The 15767-nt window shown below is 44.5% G+C and overlaps 2 protein-coding genes across 9 annotated transcripts in view; one reads left to right on the plus strand and one right to left on the minus strand.

Moving 5' to 3' along the window:
* Positions 1-15767, minus strand: part of LOC123503592 (DE-cadherin-like) — a 142183-nt gene that overhangs the window by 7736 nt on the left and 118680 nt on the right. For all 7 annotated transcript variants that reach the window (XM_045253488.1, XM_045253487.1, XM_045253490.1 and 4 more), the window contains 8 exons: positions 10177-10338; positions 4642-4764; positions 3990-4139; positions 3254-3426; positions 2690-2876; positions 2105-2299; positions 1727-1867; positions 679-882 (listed from right to left, as the gene is read on the minus strand). In XM_045253488.1, coding sequence (XP_045109423.1) covers positions 679-882; positions 1727-1867; positions 2105-2299; positions 2690-2876; positions 3254-3426; positions 3990-4139; positions 4642-4764; positions 10177-10338 — 1335 coding nt within the window. The remainder of the gene's footprint in view (positions 1-678; positions 883-1726; positions 1868-2104; positions 2300-2689; positions 2877-3253; positions 3427-3989; positions 4140-4641; positions 4765-10176; positions 10339-15767) is intronic.
* LOC123503593 lies at positions 11768-15744 on the plus strand. Of its 2 annotated transcripts, none has more exons than XM_045253494.1 (4): positions 11768-11885; positions 13567-13711; positions 13970-14297; positions 14578-15744. In XM_045253494.1, exons 2-4 carry the CDS (start codon positions 13570-13572, stop codon positions 15485-15487), a joined length of 1380 nt encoding a protein of 459 aa, XP_045109429.1. In that variant the 5' UTR covers positions 11768-11885; positions 13567-13569; the 3' UTR covers positions 15488-15744. The 2 variants fall into 2 exon arrangements, with proteins under 2 accessions (XP_045109429.1, XP_045109430.1); XM_045253495.1 differs by lacking the exon at positions 11768-11885 and adding an exon at positions 12290-12545.

The following is a 15767-nucleotide window of genomic DNA, read 5'->3' on the forward strand; positions in this document are numbered from 1 at the left end:
CACACACACACACACACACACACACACACACACACACACACACACACACACACACACACACACACACACACACCGCATTTCTCTCTCTCTCTCTCTCTCTCTCTCTCTCTCTCTCTCTCTCTCTCTCTCTCTCTCTCTCTCTCTCTCTCTCTCTCTCTCTCTCTATGTATTCCATTTGCCTTTCCCCCACTCTCTTTCCTTATCTATTATTCTCTTTCTCTTCCATCTTCAGTCTCCCCTCCTCCTCTTCTTCCTCTTCCTCCACTGTTTATATCTCCCTGCCTGTGTCTGTATTTCTAATTTCCTATGACTTAACTTATTCAAAAGGGATGTTTCAAGATTTATCCCTGTCCTTTAGTTAACTATCGGCTCTGTAAGGAGATTGGCGACTGAGTGGGCCTCTTTTCTTTATCTTTTAGTTGCCCTTGGCCAGTCCTCCCCTCTTAAGTAAAAAAAAAAAATATATATATATGTATCTCAGTGCATATTAGATATCAGTCTCTACAATCGGCCACTTAAGCACAAACAGATAAGCAAATGCATGTTTTTCCTTTGTGTTCACTTGTATTCCTCCTCACCTTGCTGCCAATATACATAAAATCAAGGAACTACAGGACTGCTGTTGTTTGATTATCCTGTTTAATCCAAATAATCTTTCAGGTCCTATGTAGGAGTTACCTGTTGCCTCCTTCTCAGCAGGAGTGCGTTGAGGCGGGAGGCACTGCAGAAGGAGGAACCGCGACAGCTGTACTGCACATCTACACCGAGCTGCCCCGGGGAGTCCTGCAGCGAGAACACGTCTACCTCGTCCTCGAAGACCTGGTGAATGCTGGCGATCTGTTTCCTGAGCCGCTCGTAAAGGCTGGTTCCAGTGGCGCCTGGCTGGGGGTGTACAGAAGGAGAGAGGCGATCAGCAATGTAAGCAGAGGGGACGTTAGTGGTGAACAAAGAGCGTCTTCTTTCCTTTAAGTATATCTGTTTGTTTACTAGTTTTCCAGTTAAAGTTATTGAGAGAAACGGTTTGAAATTTTTCGTCCACGTGATGATTTTTTTTCTTATATTCTATGTACGGCAGGCTCTGTTTAAGAATACTCCCACAAAAAAAGAAGAAGAAAAACATGAGAAAAGATTAAGAAGAAGGAAGATGAAAGAAGATGAAGAAGAAAACAAGCCCATTGTAGGTACCGTACTAGTCCCTAAAGAGTGTAATAAAAAAGATAATCCAAAAATTTAACGAGAAGTCTTGAAACCTCCATCTTCCAAGTTCATTCATATATAGATCTTTATTTCCTGTTCTTATAATTTCAATCACGTTTTCACATTGTTTCCTACACTCCCTTCCTTAGGTTTGCATGTCTGTGTGAATCATTCGCTTCCCAAATCTCCTTTCCAATATTCACTCGGATGCGCATCTCTCTTGTAATCCATCCCGGCATACACTGTCCCTCAGACACGAAGGCCACCCATCTGCACTGTCCCTCTCGCTGCAATGCTTCAACCTCACCAAGACTCGCACAACATTCCATAATCATAGCCAGTATTCTGAGACGCTCGGTTTTCTCACCATGACTATTTGTAAAGGCCACAGACATGATAAGTAGGTTGAAGATAGGTTAAATGAAAATTAGGAGAAAAATGGTATGATCTCACACATGGCTCCATATGTGCATCTTTCTTTCCTCTCTCTCTCTCTCTCTCTCTCTCTCTCTCTCTCTCTCTCTCTTACTGTGGTCTGCTGCAGCATCCCCGCGGCGGAAGTGTTAGCCAGTCTGAGGGAACCAGACTGAGCGAGGGCTTCTTGCGTCAGCTCCACCACGCTGATGACGGCCTGCCCCACGGCCTCCTCCCCGCGGAAGCTGTCGTGCACCTGGAGACACCACGGGGTATATGAGGCTCTGTTGTCACGAGCCAGAAGCCTGCGAGGCTTTTACAGCAGCACTAGTGATGATGAAACAAGTAAAGCGAGATGTCTGTCTTATGATGAGATGATTTGGGGTTTGAAGGAAGATGTTTGAAATAGTTTTCCTTCTTTTCTCTTCCTTATTCTTCTTCCCTTCTCCTCCTCCTTTTCCTCCTCCTCACACGTACCTAAGTTACATCTCACCGTGACTGTAAGGGTGTGCGTGCCAGCCGGCGTGCCCCTCAACATGGTGATGTCCCCAGTGTACAGGTCCACCGTAAAGTGTGTCGCCGCCTCCAGGCCACTGCTCGGCTCCAGTTGGAAGGTCTTGTCCTGGCGGTCGTGGTCGTCACTGTCCGTCACGTGCACCGACCCGACCACCATGGAGGGGAACTGGCCCTTTGGGGGAGGAGGGGCAAGTCATTCAGTACCTTAATCTGAATCCCTTCTATGTCGCACCACCTCCACTGCTCCCAGAAGGCTATAGTTGAAGTGGCACGGGTCTTCAAGGATGTTCTTTTTCGTTCCAGTGACACATGAACACGATCTCTATATCATTAACAGGAGAAACACTCTTGAGAACCCTGTTAATCATCACTGCATGATCTGTATAGTCATTCATATTTTGTATTTCCGAGGTTTCACTCTCTCTCTCTCTCTCTCTCTCTCTCTCTCTCTCTCTCTCTCTCTCTCTCTCTCTCTCTCTCTCTCTCTCTCTCTCTCCCGCAGACATCCACAGCCTCTCATTTCTGTCACAGCACTCCCTCCCTCTCTCCTTCCTTCCCTCACTTGGTAGTCGTACACGCGGATGGTGGTCGTGCCGTCTGTCATCGGGGAGTCGTTCTCGTCGCCCACCTCCAGCGTGAGGCGCCGCGTGCCCGCCACACCTTGCCTGTCCCGCGCCGTGAAGAAAAGGCGGTACACCTTCTGTTGCTCCCGGTCCAGCACCACGGCGGGACTCAGGCGGTAGCGGGATCTAGGGGGGAGAGAGAGAGAGAGAGAGAGAGAGAGAGAGAGAGAGAGAGAGAGAGAGAGAGAGAGGGGAAAGGATTGGGAGATGGGCGGTGATGTTTAAGCAATGGCATCCATATCTCACTCACCCACACACACACACACACACACGCACACACAAACACATACATAGTAGTAGTAGTAGTACTAGTAGTAGTAGTAGAAGAGGTAGTAATAAAAGTAGTAGTATTTGTAGTTCATTGACAAATGTAACAAAGCAAAGGTAAAAATAAGGAATTAGAAAAAGGCAAAAAGGAAACAAAACAACTAATTTCATTTTGTCCAACCAACTCACTCTAACCAGCCACACTCACTGTTCCCCTTCCTCTACCCTTTTCTCACCTGCCGAGGGGTGTGAGGTTAAACTTGTCCCTGAGAGCGTCTGAGGTGGAGGAGTGGAATGCCAGGGAGCAGGGACACCCATGTTCCGGAGCGTCTGAGTCCCCTAGCTGAACCACCACGGGCTCCACCATATGAGGTTCGAGGTTTTCCATTACCTTGGCGTAACTCTGAGGCTGCGGCGGAGACATGGCAGACGAGGTGGTGGAGGGAAGGAAGAGGAATGTTAGGTTAGGTTATGTCGCAAAGAGAAAAGGATAAAGAGAAGACAAACTGTTTTCAGCAATAACAAATAACAGTATATTGCAGCAGCAGCAGCAGCAGTAGTAGTAGTAGTAGTAGTAGTAGTAGCAGTAGTAGTAGAAACAATAGCAGTAGTAGTAGTAGTCGTAGTGAAGGAGAGAGAGAGAGAGAGAGAGAGAGAGAGAGAGAGAGAGAGAGAGAGAGAGAGAGAGAGAGAGAGAGAGAGAGAGAGAGAGAGAGAGAGAGAGAGAGAGAGAGAGAGAGAGAGAGAGAGAGAGAGAGAGAGAGAGAGAGAGAGAGAGAGAGAGAGAGAGAGAGAGAGAGAGAGAGAGAGAGAGAGAGAGAGAGAGAGAGAGAGAGAGAGAGAGAGAGAGAGAGAGAGAGAGAGAGAGAGAGAGAGAGAGAGAGAGAGAGAGAGAGAGAGAGAGAGACGCACAAATGGACGTAAAGCACACACAATACATCCACATACAAACCTGACTGAATCATCACTTACCGGGCGGACCAGGTGCGGGTAGTTATCGTTGAGGTCGAGGATGGTGACCTGCACGACGGTGGGCTCAGCATCGTGGCCTTCCCCGCCCTCGTCTGTGGCCCGCGGGTACAGAATCACTATGCCATCTGTCGCAGCCTCTCTGTCCAGGCACTGTAAGGTAGATGTAGTATACGCAGTCTGTCTACTCTAAAGTGGCTACTGGGTCTCAGTTTGAATGCGTGGTTCTCAGATCTTGAGGATAACCGTGAGTTCTTGTATTAATTGAGTTGATCAACAGAAAAAAAATATTATTCACATGAAATCAATTACATTATCAATAAGCTGCAATACGTTTTAAAATCCTAGGAGCCATTTTAGAGTAGACAAACTTTAGTAGTAGTAAAGTTTCCTCCATGTCCTCCCGTGGCCTTAATCCCTTCATTACCATGATGGATTTCCATATTCATTCTGCTTACTACTTGGTTGTTTTATACAGCTTCAGAAACTTATGTGAGGGTGATCAATGGCCACAGTCTTCGCTATTTCAATCTTCTGATCTCCTAATGTCAATAAAATGGTCTAATCATACACGCATATCAAGGAAAAAATGTGTCCCAGTATTGAAGGGGTTAAGAACAGAGTATGAAGAACCGATTTAGATCAGGATACTCACGCCTTTGACGGAAAGGTGGCCGGAGTGGGCGTCGATGGTGAAGTTAGTCTGCTCGTCCGGCGGCAGGAAGTACACGAGATCTTGAGTGGCGGAGGGCGGCAGGTCGGGGTCCAACGCACTCACCTGCAGAAGGTAACACAGGGAAAGAAATTTGGGCAAGTGTTTTATTTGTTTTTATTTTCTTAAGTAAGAAAGGTACCGGTCATGAGCGAAGTGTGTGTGTGTGTGTGTGTATGTGTGTGTGTTTGCTTGATCTGCTGCAGTCTCTGACGAGACAGCCAGACGTTACCCTACGGAACCTACGGAACGAGCTCAGAAGTCATTATTTCCGATCTTCGGATAGGCCTGAGACCAGGCACACACCACACACCGGGACAACAAGGTCACAACTCCTCGATTTACATCCCGTACCTACTCACTGCTAGGTGACAGGAGCTACACGTGAAAGGAGACACACCCAAATATCTCCACCCGGCCGGGGAATCGAACCCCGGTCCTCTGGCTTGTGAAGCCAGCGCTCTAACCACTGAGCTACCGGGCCGTGTGTGTGTGTGTGTGTGTGTGTGTGTGTGTGTGTGTGTGTAATTCACTGTTTGATCTGCTGCAGTCTCTGACGAGACAGCCAGACGTTACCCTACGGAACGAGCTCAGAGCTCATTATTTCCGATCTTCGGATAGGCCTGAGACCAGGCACACACCACACACCGGGACAACAAGGTCACAACTCCTCGATTTACATCCCGTGCCTACTCACTGCTAGGTGAACAGTGGCTACACGTGAAAGGAGACACACCCAAATATCTCCACCCGGCCGGGGAATCGAACCCCGGTCCTCTGGCTTGTGAAGCCAGCGCTCTAACCACTGAGCTACCGGGCCGTGTGTGTGTGTGTGTGTGTGTGTGTGTGTGTGTGTGTGTGTGTGTGTGTGTGTGTGTGTGTGTGTGTGTGTGTGTTGTGGGGGGAGGGATGGTACGAGAAAGGAACCACAAACTCCACTACCACCAACACAACCAACTGTGCGTGTGAACACATACAACACACACACACACACACACACACACAAAAAAAAAAAAAAAAAAAAAAATCCTGTGTCCTCCCGTAAAAATATCCTCTTCTCTGATCAAGCCTGAAACTACCTCCCTCCCGCTCCTCCCATGTCACTCTCCCCTTCCAGGCTCTCACTGCCGTCCTCTAGACCGGTACTCTTCCATCCAGCTAAGACCTATCGCCCTGCTGCAATCTACCGCTCTTCCAATCAGTGCCTTTCGTCTCCCTCGCCTCTCCGCCGCAGCCCTTTTATCTCACTCGTGAAAGAGAGTGGCTAAAAAATCGACGGTCCGAAATCTGTAAGGAAAGAAAAAAATACTGAAAAAGGAATATTCTTTCGCTCAAAGGAAGCTATGCCATGCAAGACTGATGAAAATATACGAAGTGCTCTTTATTCTTGTACGTACATATATGTGTTGGTGTTCTCTGCTCGTGTGTAATAAATGATATATCACACAGTTCCGCAGTGGCAAAGAAAACTGTAACTGTGTGTCGGAGGAGGAAGAGGACACCAAGGAAGAAGGAAGAGCAGAAGAGAGATAAGAGCAAGGAAGAGAACGCAAAAGATAAGAACCAGAAGGAATGGAAAGATAATGCGGGAAAACATTTCTTCTGTCATTAGGAATTTTTCTTTTTAGTCCGCACTGGCATGCCACACACATACTTAAACACACACACACACACACAAATACATACGCGCGCGCGGCGCGCGCGCACACACACACACACACACACACACACACACACGGTGGAGATATTTGGGTGTGTCTCCTTTCACGTGTAGCCCCTGTTCACCTAGCAGTGAGTAGGTACGGGATGTAAATCGAGTTGTGACCTTGTTGTCCCGGTGTGTGGTGTGTGCCTGGTCTCAGGCCTATCCGAAGATCGGAAATAATGAGCTCTGAGCTCGTTCCGTAGGGTAACGTCTGGCTGTCTCGTCAGAGACTGCAGCAGATCAAACAGTAAAAAACAGTAAAACACACACACACACACACACATTCCCAACCCCCCCACCTCTCTCTCTCTCTCTCTCTCTCTCTCTCTCTCTCTCTCTCTCTCTCTCTAAATAGGACTAGCAAAAAACTAAAGAAAATAAGATCAGTATAAAAAAAAAAAAAAAATCAGATACGCAACAAACAGCAGGCCTCTGTCACTCTACACTCAAGGACACACGGATGCACGTCCTCGCAAACCTCACACGGGTGCCTCCAAGAACCCCACCAAGGACCGACAGGCGACCGATCGACACCAAGCGACGAGAGGAATGAGTGAAAGGAGACGTGACAGCTGTTCAGATAACGGCTCTTAGTGAACTCGTATCATTCCGCTACGACGCAACAGAAAGTCAATAACAAGTGAGATAAATGATTAGCAGAATATGTGAGGAATTGTCGAAGAAAATGTAAATTGTTGTGGGTGTGAAATGCAGTGAAGTAACGTGGTTTTCGTCCTGAGTGTGAATTCAGTTTTTTTTTTTATACCATGTGGGCTTTTCACGGGAGTTTATGGGCTAAAGGGGATACTTTATGGGGTACCTCCTATCTCAAAGCCTACCCGCTAGGAAACCCTTGCCCCGAGTGAGGAAGCCAAACCTACACTCGGACCGTGGACAGGATTCGAACCCATGCGCTTGGAGACCCCTCGGACCCCAAAGCACACATGGTTCCACTGTACCACGGCGGAATTTTACATATAATTGCAATGTACTCTAATGGAGGTTATTCTGGTTTTCAAGAGTGTTTTCATGAATCCACTAACAGTTCAACAAGCATTCCGTATCATTAGTGGTAAAAAAACACCTCAAAAAAGACTCGAATTGAAGTTACACGGGTTTTTAAGAGTTACGATGATAGTGACAGATTAACAACATTTCATCATCATTCAGATAAGCACTCTTGACAACTCGGCTTATCATATTTCTCTGGCTTTGGAAAAATAGTCATGGTGAGTACAAAGCGCATCAGAAAGCAGGTACATGTGTATACTACGGGAGATGGCCGGTATGTGGAGGGCAGCTCTGGTACAGTCTGGACTATAACTCCAGTCTTCTACACCTTCTGTATTTTCACTGTATTTTGTGTTTTTACTTGTAATGTAAATTTAAAAGGAAACCAGTACAAGTATTAAATTTATCCACGACAAGTGTACTCTCAATATCGTGTAAGGCAGAATTATTGTCATGATTTAATGTTCAGATTTGGCAGTCATGAGTCATAAGTCTGTAAAGCTATGTCAGTTTTTCGGTATAAGAAGTGTACCCTCATTGTTGTGGAGAAAGTGTATCATCGTTATGCTAGGCAGGGCTGGACTATTGTCATGACTCATTGCAGTGATTTGACTGTTAGGAGTCACGAGTCTGTAATTTAAGTCCATTGATCTGCTGTGAATCTGCTCTTGAGAATTGATATATCTTTAATAGACCAGACAACTTGTGAACAGAAAACGCTAAACGCAGTGTAAGTGAGAGTGGCTAGACTTCCTATAAGTTTTACATATTAAGCTAGTACGAAGAACAGAAAGAATAAGTCAAGAGACGAAATTAGTAAATAAATAGCAAACATCTACATGTGTTCAGAAATTCATGAAGAAGTAGACGAAAAGTTATATGTTTGACTGGCATCTTGGCGGACTCTGCGAAACACCTCATGTGTATCAACAATCTTGCGAGTAAACACTGAATTTGTGTGCGCACGGTGATCAAAGGCGAACTTGACGTCACACACTAATTAATACTTGCTACATGCTACGATCTCCGTCTTCTCTACCTCCTCTCGCCGTTCCCTTAGAAATTTTCTTCAGTTGTTTATGTCCCTTTAACTTTACTGTCACTCCCATCATCAGCAGTTCTAACTTAATTTTATCCCTTCATGTGTCTTCCACACACATCGACTACTTTCAAAATGCTCTATAGTAGTTGAAGTTATACAAGTTTTGAAGGACACTCTTATGGGTGTAGTGACAGCGTCGTGAACCGGATATACCAGAGTGTCCAAACGAGGAGAGCGAAATAAACCTTAGGAATCAACTACTGGACAAATCAGACAGTGAGGGTGAGAGCCCCTAGCGTTAACGGGTCACTGGGACATAGAGGTGCCGAAGAGAACGCCCTTGGTTAGTGAAAGTGGGGTGACAAATGATCGTAGTGAAAAGACAAATGACCGTATTGAAAAGCTGTAGTAAAGGTTTCGATAGATAAACAATTATTCCCATATTAATAAAATGCTGCGGCTCGTGACGAATGGTCGTAGTGAAAGGCTTCGATAACAAAGCAATTATAATCATATCAATATCAGTAAAACTTCCGTGCTAAAAGGGCCTCTAGAGGAATCGCGGCAATTATATGGCTAGGCAGTAGAGCGAACCCTCATATTGTAGCTAACTTTATTCTTAATTACATTAAGAATTTTTTAAAGTAGACATCATGAATTTCTGGGTCTTCCTCTGCCTCGTCTTATACGTGAGTAATCACTGAGAATTTGTCCTTGGAGTTATAGAGTCTCGTGTGTATATGTATACTGTGAAATTAGGATAATTTTGTGCCGCTTCGCATGTAGTTGGTCACTATGCAGTTAGGTAATGGTATTATATCATTGTGTCTAGTGAATATTACTGATGAGAACCTTAGGATGAATCATTGAGAGAAGTGAAAGTGTAACATTAATGATTTGTAAAAGATTATAGTAAGAAGTACTGGATCAATGGCGACGTGGCCCTGCTATTTGGTGTTATTTGTGTGTGTATTTGCTTATTTCTATGCTTTCTATAATGAATATGATTTAGTAGAGCTGCAGTTATGAGTATCCCCACGGAAGAACCCCAAAGCTTAACTCTTTGGTCAGCTTGATATGTTGAGAACAATAAGAGACATTAAGGAATCATTGAAGGTAAGCAGCTGTTATGTGGTAACCTGCAGTGCGGTTACTACAACAGATAAAAAAGATATCTACGTTATTAGAGGGAAGAAACACTTTTCATAACCAAGCTAATCCTTTCTGTTGCCCATGGAAATAATGGTAGATGAGAGAGTAACGCGTATCTGAATATAAACTAACGAGAGGTAGTGCAATCCTATCTTCGCGTCTGGTACGGGGAAGGACAATAAACAAGGTTGAGATGAAATGCTCCATCAGGTTCTCATAATGTGGTAGAACAAGGAAGGCCTCGCATCGCTGAGTCACGTATACAAGATAAAAGAGGATCTGTCCTTGCCCTTGCTTTGCTGCTGGAAATAACAGAAACGCAGCGTGTGTGTGGTGGGGTGGGGAAAGGGTAAGGTAATTAATAAATGATCACTCAACTCAACTCAACACATCTCTCTCTCTCTCTCTCTCTCTCTCTCTCTCTCTCTCTCTCTCTCTCTCTCTCTCTCTCTTTCTCTCTCTCTGTCTATCCATCTATCTGCGAAAAAAGGACAAATCTTAACATTTACCTTCCTTTTTTCAGATACCATGAACTTACAAACGAAATTAGCCACGCATTCACACTCACCTGGCCAAGAGTGACGGAGCAGTCGGTATTCTCGGTCACCTCGAAGGAATAATTGCCTCGCTGGAACACTGGCTGCTGGTCGTTTACATTCACCACCGCCACCACCACGTCTGTCTCAGCTGGGGAGTTCGCGCCATCATTCACGCGGATCCGAAGCGTGAACTGAAGCAAAGGTGAACAGGAAGGATTGGTTGAAGTACGCAGCCAGAACAATCAGGCCGACAATTTTCCAAGGCCACTGAGATTATTTGCCGAGTTCCCAAGAGCGTTTATCCAGTGAGTAATGTAGAAATGTTGTTGATCGACCATTAGAAATATAAAAACACTCTTAATTAACTGGAACCTTTTTAATGTAGTATAGGAGAGGCGTAAAAGGACACACACACACACACACACACACACACATACACACACACACCGCGCCAGGTCAGAGGTCATTTGGGCAAGGCTTTTACTCAAGTGTGTGGCCCCTGTTCGTCTAACAGTGACTAGGTACCTGGAATAAGTCGGAAGTTGTGGTCCGCTGTTGTGTAAAAGAAACAAACTCCAAACAAACAAATACACATGGGGTGGCCTGATCATCCCTGGTCTAGGCAAGGAACATTCTAGTAGACCTTGGCCTTGGTCACTAAGCTTATCTGGCACTATACATAATAGCCGCTGCGTATCAAGATGTCAGATGCCACCATGGAGGTTGTTTAGCCTTTAGATGTATGAATGTTACTATATGTATAAGCAGGATAATATGTAGAACTTTCAGCTCTGTACTAACTGCAGTTACAAATATGCCGAAATATCATTATTACTATTATATTACACACACCTCGTGGAGGAATAAAAGAATGAATAAGGAAAAGAGAGAAAAGAATATAATTGAATGAATGAATGAATGAAGAATGCCCGAATGAACGAAAAAAAGGAGAAAGTGGGAAGATGAGGGGGAAGGAGGCAGGAAAAAGGAAGGGCGGGCCATATGGAGGGGAAGTTGTGAGAAATAAAGAAAAAAATGAATGTGGTAAATATAGGATGGAAGAAAAACTGACTGAAATGATAGTTAATTCTGTATTTATTTTTACGCTTTTTGTATGTTAATGTCACTTGTGTGTACTCGTAATAAGCCATTGACGCTCCAAAGAAAATGTTGATGTAACCAGGTAGGTTATTCGAGTGAAGATGCATAAGTGAAACAGAATAATTTCTAAAAGTATTACTACATCGATACAATTCTACAACTGGAGTGGATTTGAAATAACTTATTAATTAGTGATGTTTTTCTCGCTATGTTGCAGACCTCCTTGGCCATTTCTGTGAGTATTTCTTTTGGTTGATATTAGTCCTTGGGTTTTTGTGCAGCGGCAGTCACAGGGATGTGCAAGTCCTTTCTCAACTGCTTCATCAGCATCACACATACATTTCCTCATATTATTTTTCTCTGCTTTTTTACACGGTACAATCAGACGATGATGATGATGATGATGATGATGATCTTTAGTGCTGCGTACAGCAGCAGCGAGTGACTTCTGTGGTGGTATGTGCACAGATATGAAGGTTCGATGAGATAAAGGGCTTAAAATGATTAAGATTAAAAGAAGATCGCGTCGGAGCTCGTCACTTGAGGAAGAAGTGCCTCCCTTCCACTCTCGCCCCGTCAGTTATGTCTCCGCCACCGTGAAGGGAAGCGAGCGCTGCAACTCACACACATTTCAAAGGTAGTGTTGACAAGCTACATGAGTGAATTAGACTCAGTAATCAGGCTGAAAAGATTAGATAAATCCATGGATCTGTCTATGTAGTTAGTTATGTATGCTTCCTGCAAGGACCGCCACTGTGTTAGTGGCACTGCCAGGTGCAAGACATCATCGTGCCCTGTACTCGTATTAACCCCACTTCTATGAGGAAGAGTGAGTTTCTTTGGCCTGGTACTCCGTTACTTTCTTCCTGGCAATGAGTGTAAGCAGATTCCGTCATAAAATCTTTTTACATAATCTTTACGTCTTTATTCTGTCGCACACACCTTTGAAGTAAGCGAATTGGTAAGATACATATGTCCGTAGTATTTTGAAACACTGACCTCCATTGCAGTCGTGACACTAATTTGATCTAGTTAAACTTAATAGATATCTTCCTCCGTCGCTTCTAAACAGCCTACCCTTCCTTCCTTCTTTAGTCCGTGGCTTCACAATCCTTTGTGTACGTGGCTGAATAGGACGTGCGTAGCGTGACGTGGAAGTGTGCGGAGGCCGTACGAGTAATCATACAGTTTGTGACGCAATCGTCTTTCTCCCTATCAGTCTCAACGTTCTCCCTCCCTGCCCTCCACAGTCTTATCACCAACTGAACGGGATACACCAAGTCGTCTAACTAAACAGGTGTCTGGTAATAATTATGTAATTAGATGAGTAGCATCATTAGTGTGTGTGTGTGTGTGTGTGTGTGTGTGTGTGTGTGTAGGTACGTGGGTACTGTATACGTGAGGGAAGAAAGATGTGGGCGGAGTAACAATGATTACGCCATCCGGCCTCACATACCACGCAGCTTTTCATGGGCAGTTCATTGCCACCGACTGATAACCAACACCTACAGGATACTTTCTTACCTAACCACTCGAATATCTTAATAGTTTCTCTCTCGGCCAAATATTTTGAGATATATTGGCATTTCTTACGCGTACGATACGACTTGCCTTACGGATATGAATAGTTGTAATCATGAATATATCTCGGTAGATGTGTGTGTAAAGTCAACCCGCAGATATGGGTGCAGCGCGCGTCCTTGGGAACTGAGTGGGCCATCTACACAAGCGAAGTTCTTCCCGGAACATGTTGTCTCTCTTAAGCTTTATATCAGAATCCAGACATGCACATTTTGATGTCTGGCCTTTCTGTGAATATGTGGCTAGGTGTGCTATACCGAAACTCATGGGACTGTATCTCTTTCCATCTGGGATCAGCGGGACTAAGAGTATAAATGATGTGTGTGTGTGTGTGTGTGTGTGTGTGTGTGTGTGTGTGTGTGTGTGTGTGTGTGTGTGTGTGTGTGTGTGTGTGTGTGTGTGTGTGACTTTGTGTGTGGGGGTGGTGGCGGTTTTGGTCTCGGCCATCCTATGTGGGATTATTGTCCAGGAATATATTTCCATAACGTTTCAAACATGTCAGAATATCACAAACTCCTCACGAGTAACTACTTACTACATGTAAAAAATCAATACGGTCAAAAACTGATTAGAGTGAATATTGTAAAAACAATGCATGACAGGCACTGGTAATCCAGCTCTTCCTTATGAGTAGTAAATAATTTCTGAAACTTTAGTTACTCTGAGTCATTTGCTTGAGCATGGTTTTGACAAGACAAATGATAATGAAATTAAGGAAAAAAACGTATACTTTCCAGATCATGCCTTTTTTCAAGCCGCCGAAGAATCCCAGAGCAGCGTCAGAGGTCACCAAGCAATGGCTGGAATATGTCTTGTCCCAGTATGAGTCAAGAACTTCTCGCAAGTCAATTGTGGAGGTTGACTCGTTCGAGATCAATCCAGGTCATGAACCTCCTTAAATCTTTATAACTCAACAAAACAAGATAATCATTTATAGATAGAAAAATTCCTATCTACTTTGTGAACAGCTATCTTTTTTCTTTCATGACCAATCCTCTTTCCTGGAGAAAGACAGGAATCTCAGTGTTATTGACTAGAAAACCATCATGATTGGAATCAAATTTTGCAAACTTTTTTTTCTTATGACATTATGATGCTATTATGTATATATCTATGTACTAAGACGGATTGCTGCTTCAGGTTGTGGTAAATGTGAGAACTTCAACAGCGAGGTGATAAGGATAGAGGCTGAGGCCCAGGTGACGCCAACAGGCGGAACACCTTCGCCTGTTCACTACAGCTTTATTGTGAAGTTCATTCCTGGCAACGAATTCGAGCAAGAGTCAACAAAATGGATTGGAGCACCCAAAAGAGAGCTACTGGTTCTCTCAGAAATTCTTCCTGCCTTGAACACTTTCCAGAAAGAGCGAGGTGGTGGCAGGTATCCCATCAACGCTCCTGAGTATGTGTACGGCGTGTGTACTTCTGGTGAATACGTACTGATGATGCAGGACCTGCGGGAGGCTGGGTATGTACTGCTTATGCTGTTATAGTAGTGGAGTGGAAGAAACATGAAGTGAGTCGAGCTCGTCATCTGCAGTGCTTGCTCCTGTATTGCTAACACAGCACAATGCTGTGACTGCTTTTAATGAAAAATAGTTCTGCTGATAAGAAAATTGTAGAAAGTCCTTAGTCCTTCAAATACCAGCATTACAAAAGCTATTACTGCTATTAATACTTGTGACACTCCAGGAAGCTGTATCTGTAATTACTATAACCAAGTCCCTAACCAACTGCCTCTTCCACAGCTACCATGTAGGGGATAAGAGACGCGGCCTGACCCTCTCGCAGCTCAAGGCAGCAGTGCGGGACTTGGCTCACCTCCACGCTGTCTCCTATGCATTCAGCCTCACCCACGACTTTCGCACTAAATATCCAGACTTCAAAGAAACTGGATTGACTGACAGTATTATAAGTACATTTGTCCGAGTGGTAATTGAGGGTCTGCACGACGCATTAAAGGCTAATGAGAGCAAGTTCCCGGATCTGGTGGAAGCCATCGCCTCTAACAAGGACAAAATACTCAATGACATCGAAGAATTTTCATTATCAAAGAGGCAGAAACCATTGGTGTGCCTGAGTCACGGGGACTTCTGGACCAACAATGTCATGTTTAAGTATAACGAGGAAGGCTCTGTCGATGGTTTTATGATGATCGACTGGGGAAACGTAGGGTGGCGAAATCCCATGTTTGACCTTCAATACCTTATGCACACATCCACCCAAAAGGCTACAAGAAGGGACCATCTAAAGGAGGTGCAGACACTTTACTACGAAGCCTTCACCTCCGCCGCCGCCAGCCTGGATGCACCCTTAAGGCATTGGAGATTCGAGGATTTCCTGGCAGAATATCAAAAGTCAGCAGCGGCGTCCAAGTTATTCTGTGTCTTTGTGAACCTAATAACACTCTCAGAGCACGGGCGAATATTTAACCAGGGCACCCTCACCACGGGTTTTTCCTCCTGGCTAAGGGTTAAAATGACTAAAATAACGGCGTTAATCCCGAACAGGTTGATATCTACGATGACATACCCTTTCATGAAGAAAGCAATGCAAATATATTTCGATGATTTGGCATCGATGAGCAACCCTGAGATGACGACTCGGATCATAGATTTAGTGACTGAGGCCTTTGAGAACTTTGTAGTGGAGCCTTAACCCTACCTCCGGCCAGGCAGTGCTCCCCCTTCTTCCTACCCACTAACCAGCTCAGGGAAATTAATGTATTATTTACAAAACTGAAATTTTTCAACTGGGGTAAACAGTCTCATTTGTCCGTGTTGTCTTCTCTGAGGAAGGTAGACCAAATGTTTAAAATAACCTGTTATGAATTTTCATTTTCATTAATTTATGACGATGCTGTTCTTCAATAAAGTTTTCATTATCCAGTAAATAAATATTTCCTCGCTACTTAAGAAGTACTTTAATTGGTCATGTA

This window comes from Portunus trituberculatus, chromosome 14, assembly GCF_017591435.1.
Source record: "Portunus trituberculatus isolate SZX2019 chromosome 14, ASM1759143v1, whole genome shotgun sequence".
Classification (NCBI taxonomy): Eukaryota; Metazoa; Arthropoda; class Malacostraca; order Decapoda; family Portunidae; genus Portunus; species Portunus trituberculatus.

Excerpts from the sequence above, each read along its gene's own strand:
- LOC123503593 (XM_045253494.1), top strand. The coding sequence starts at position 13,570 with ATGCCTTTTTTCAAGCCGCCGAAGAATCCCAGAGCAGCGTCAGAGGTC. Across the intron at positions 13,712-13,969 it reads CTCGTTCGAGATCAATCCAG|GTTGTGGTAAATGTGAGAAC; the intron begins GTCATGAACCTC and ends TTGCTGCTTCAG. Across the intron at positions 14,298-14,577 it reads CAGGACCTGCGGGAGGCTGG|CTACCATGTAGGGGATAAGA; the intron begins GTATGTACTGCT and ends CCTCTTCCACAG.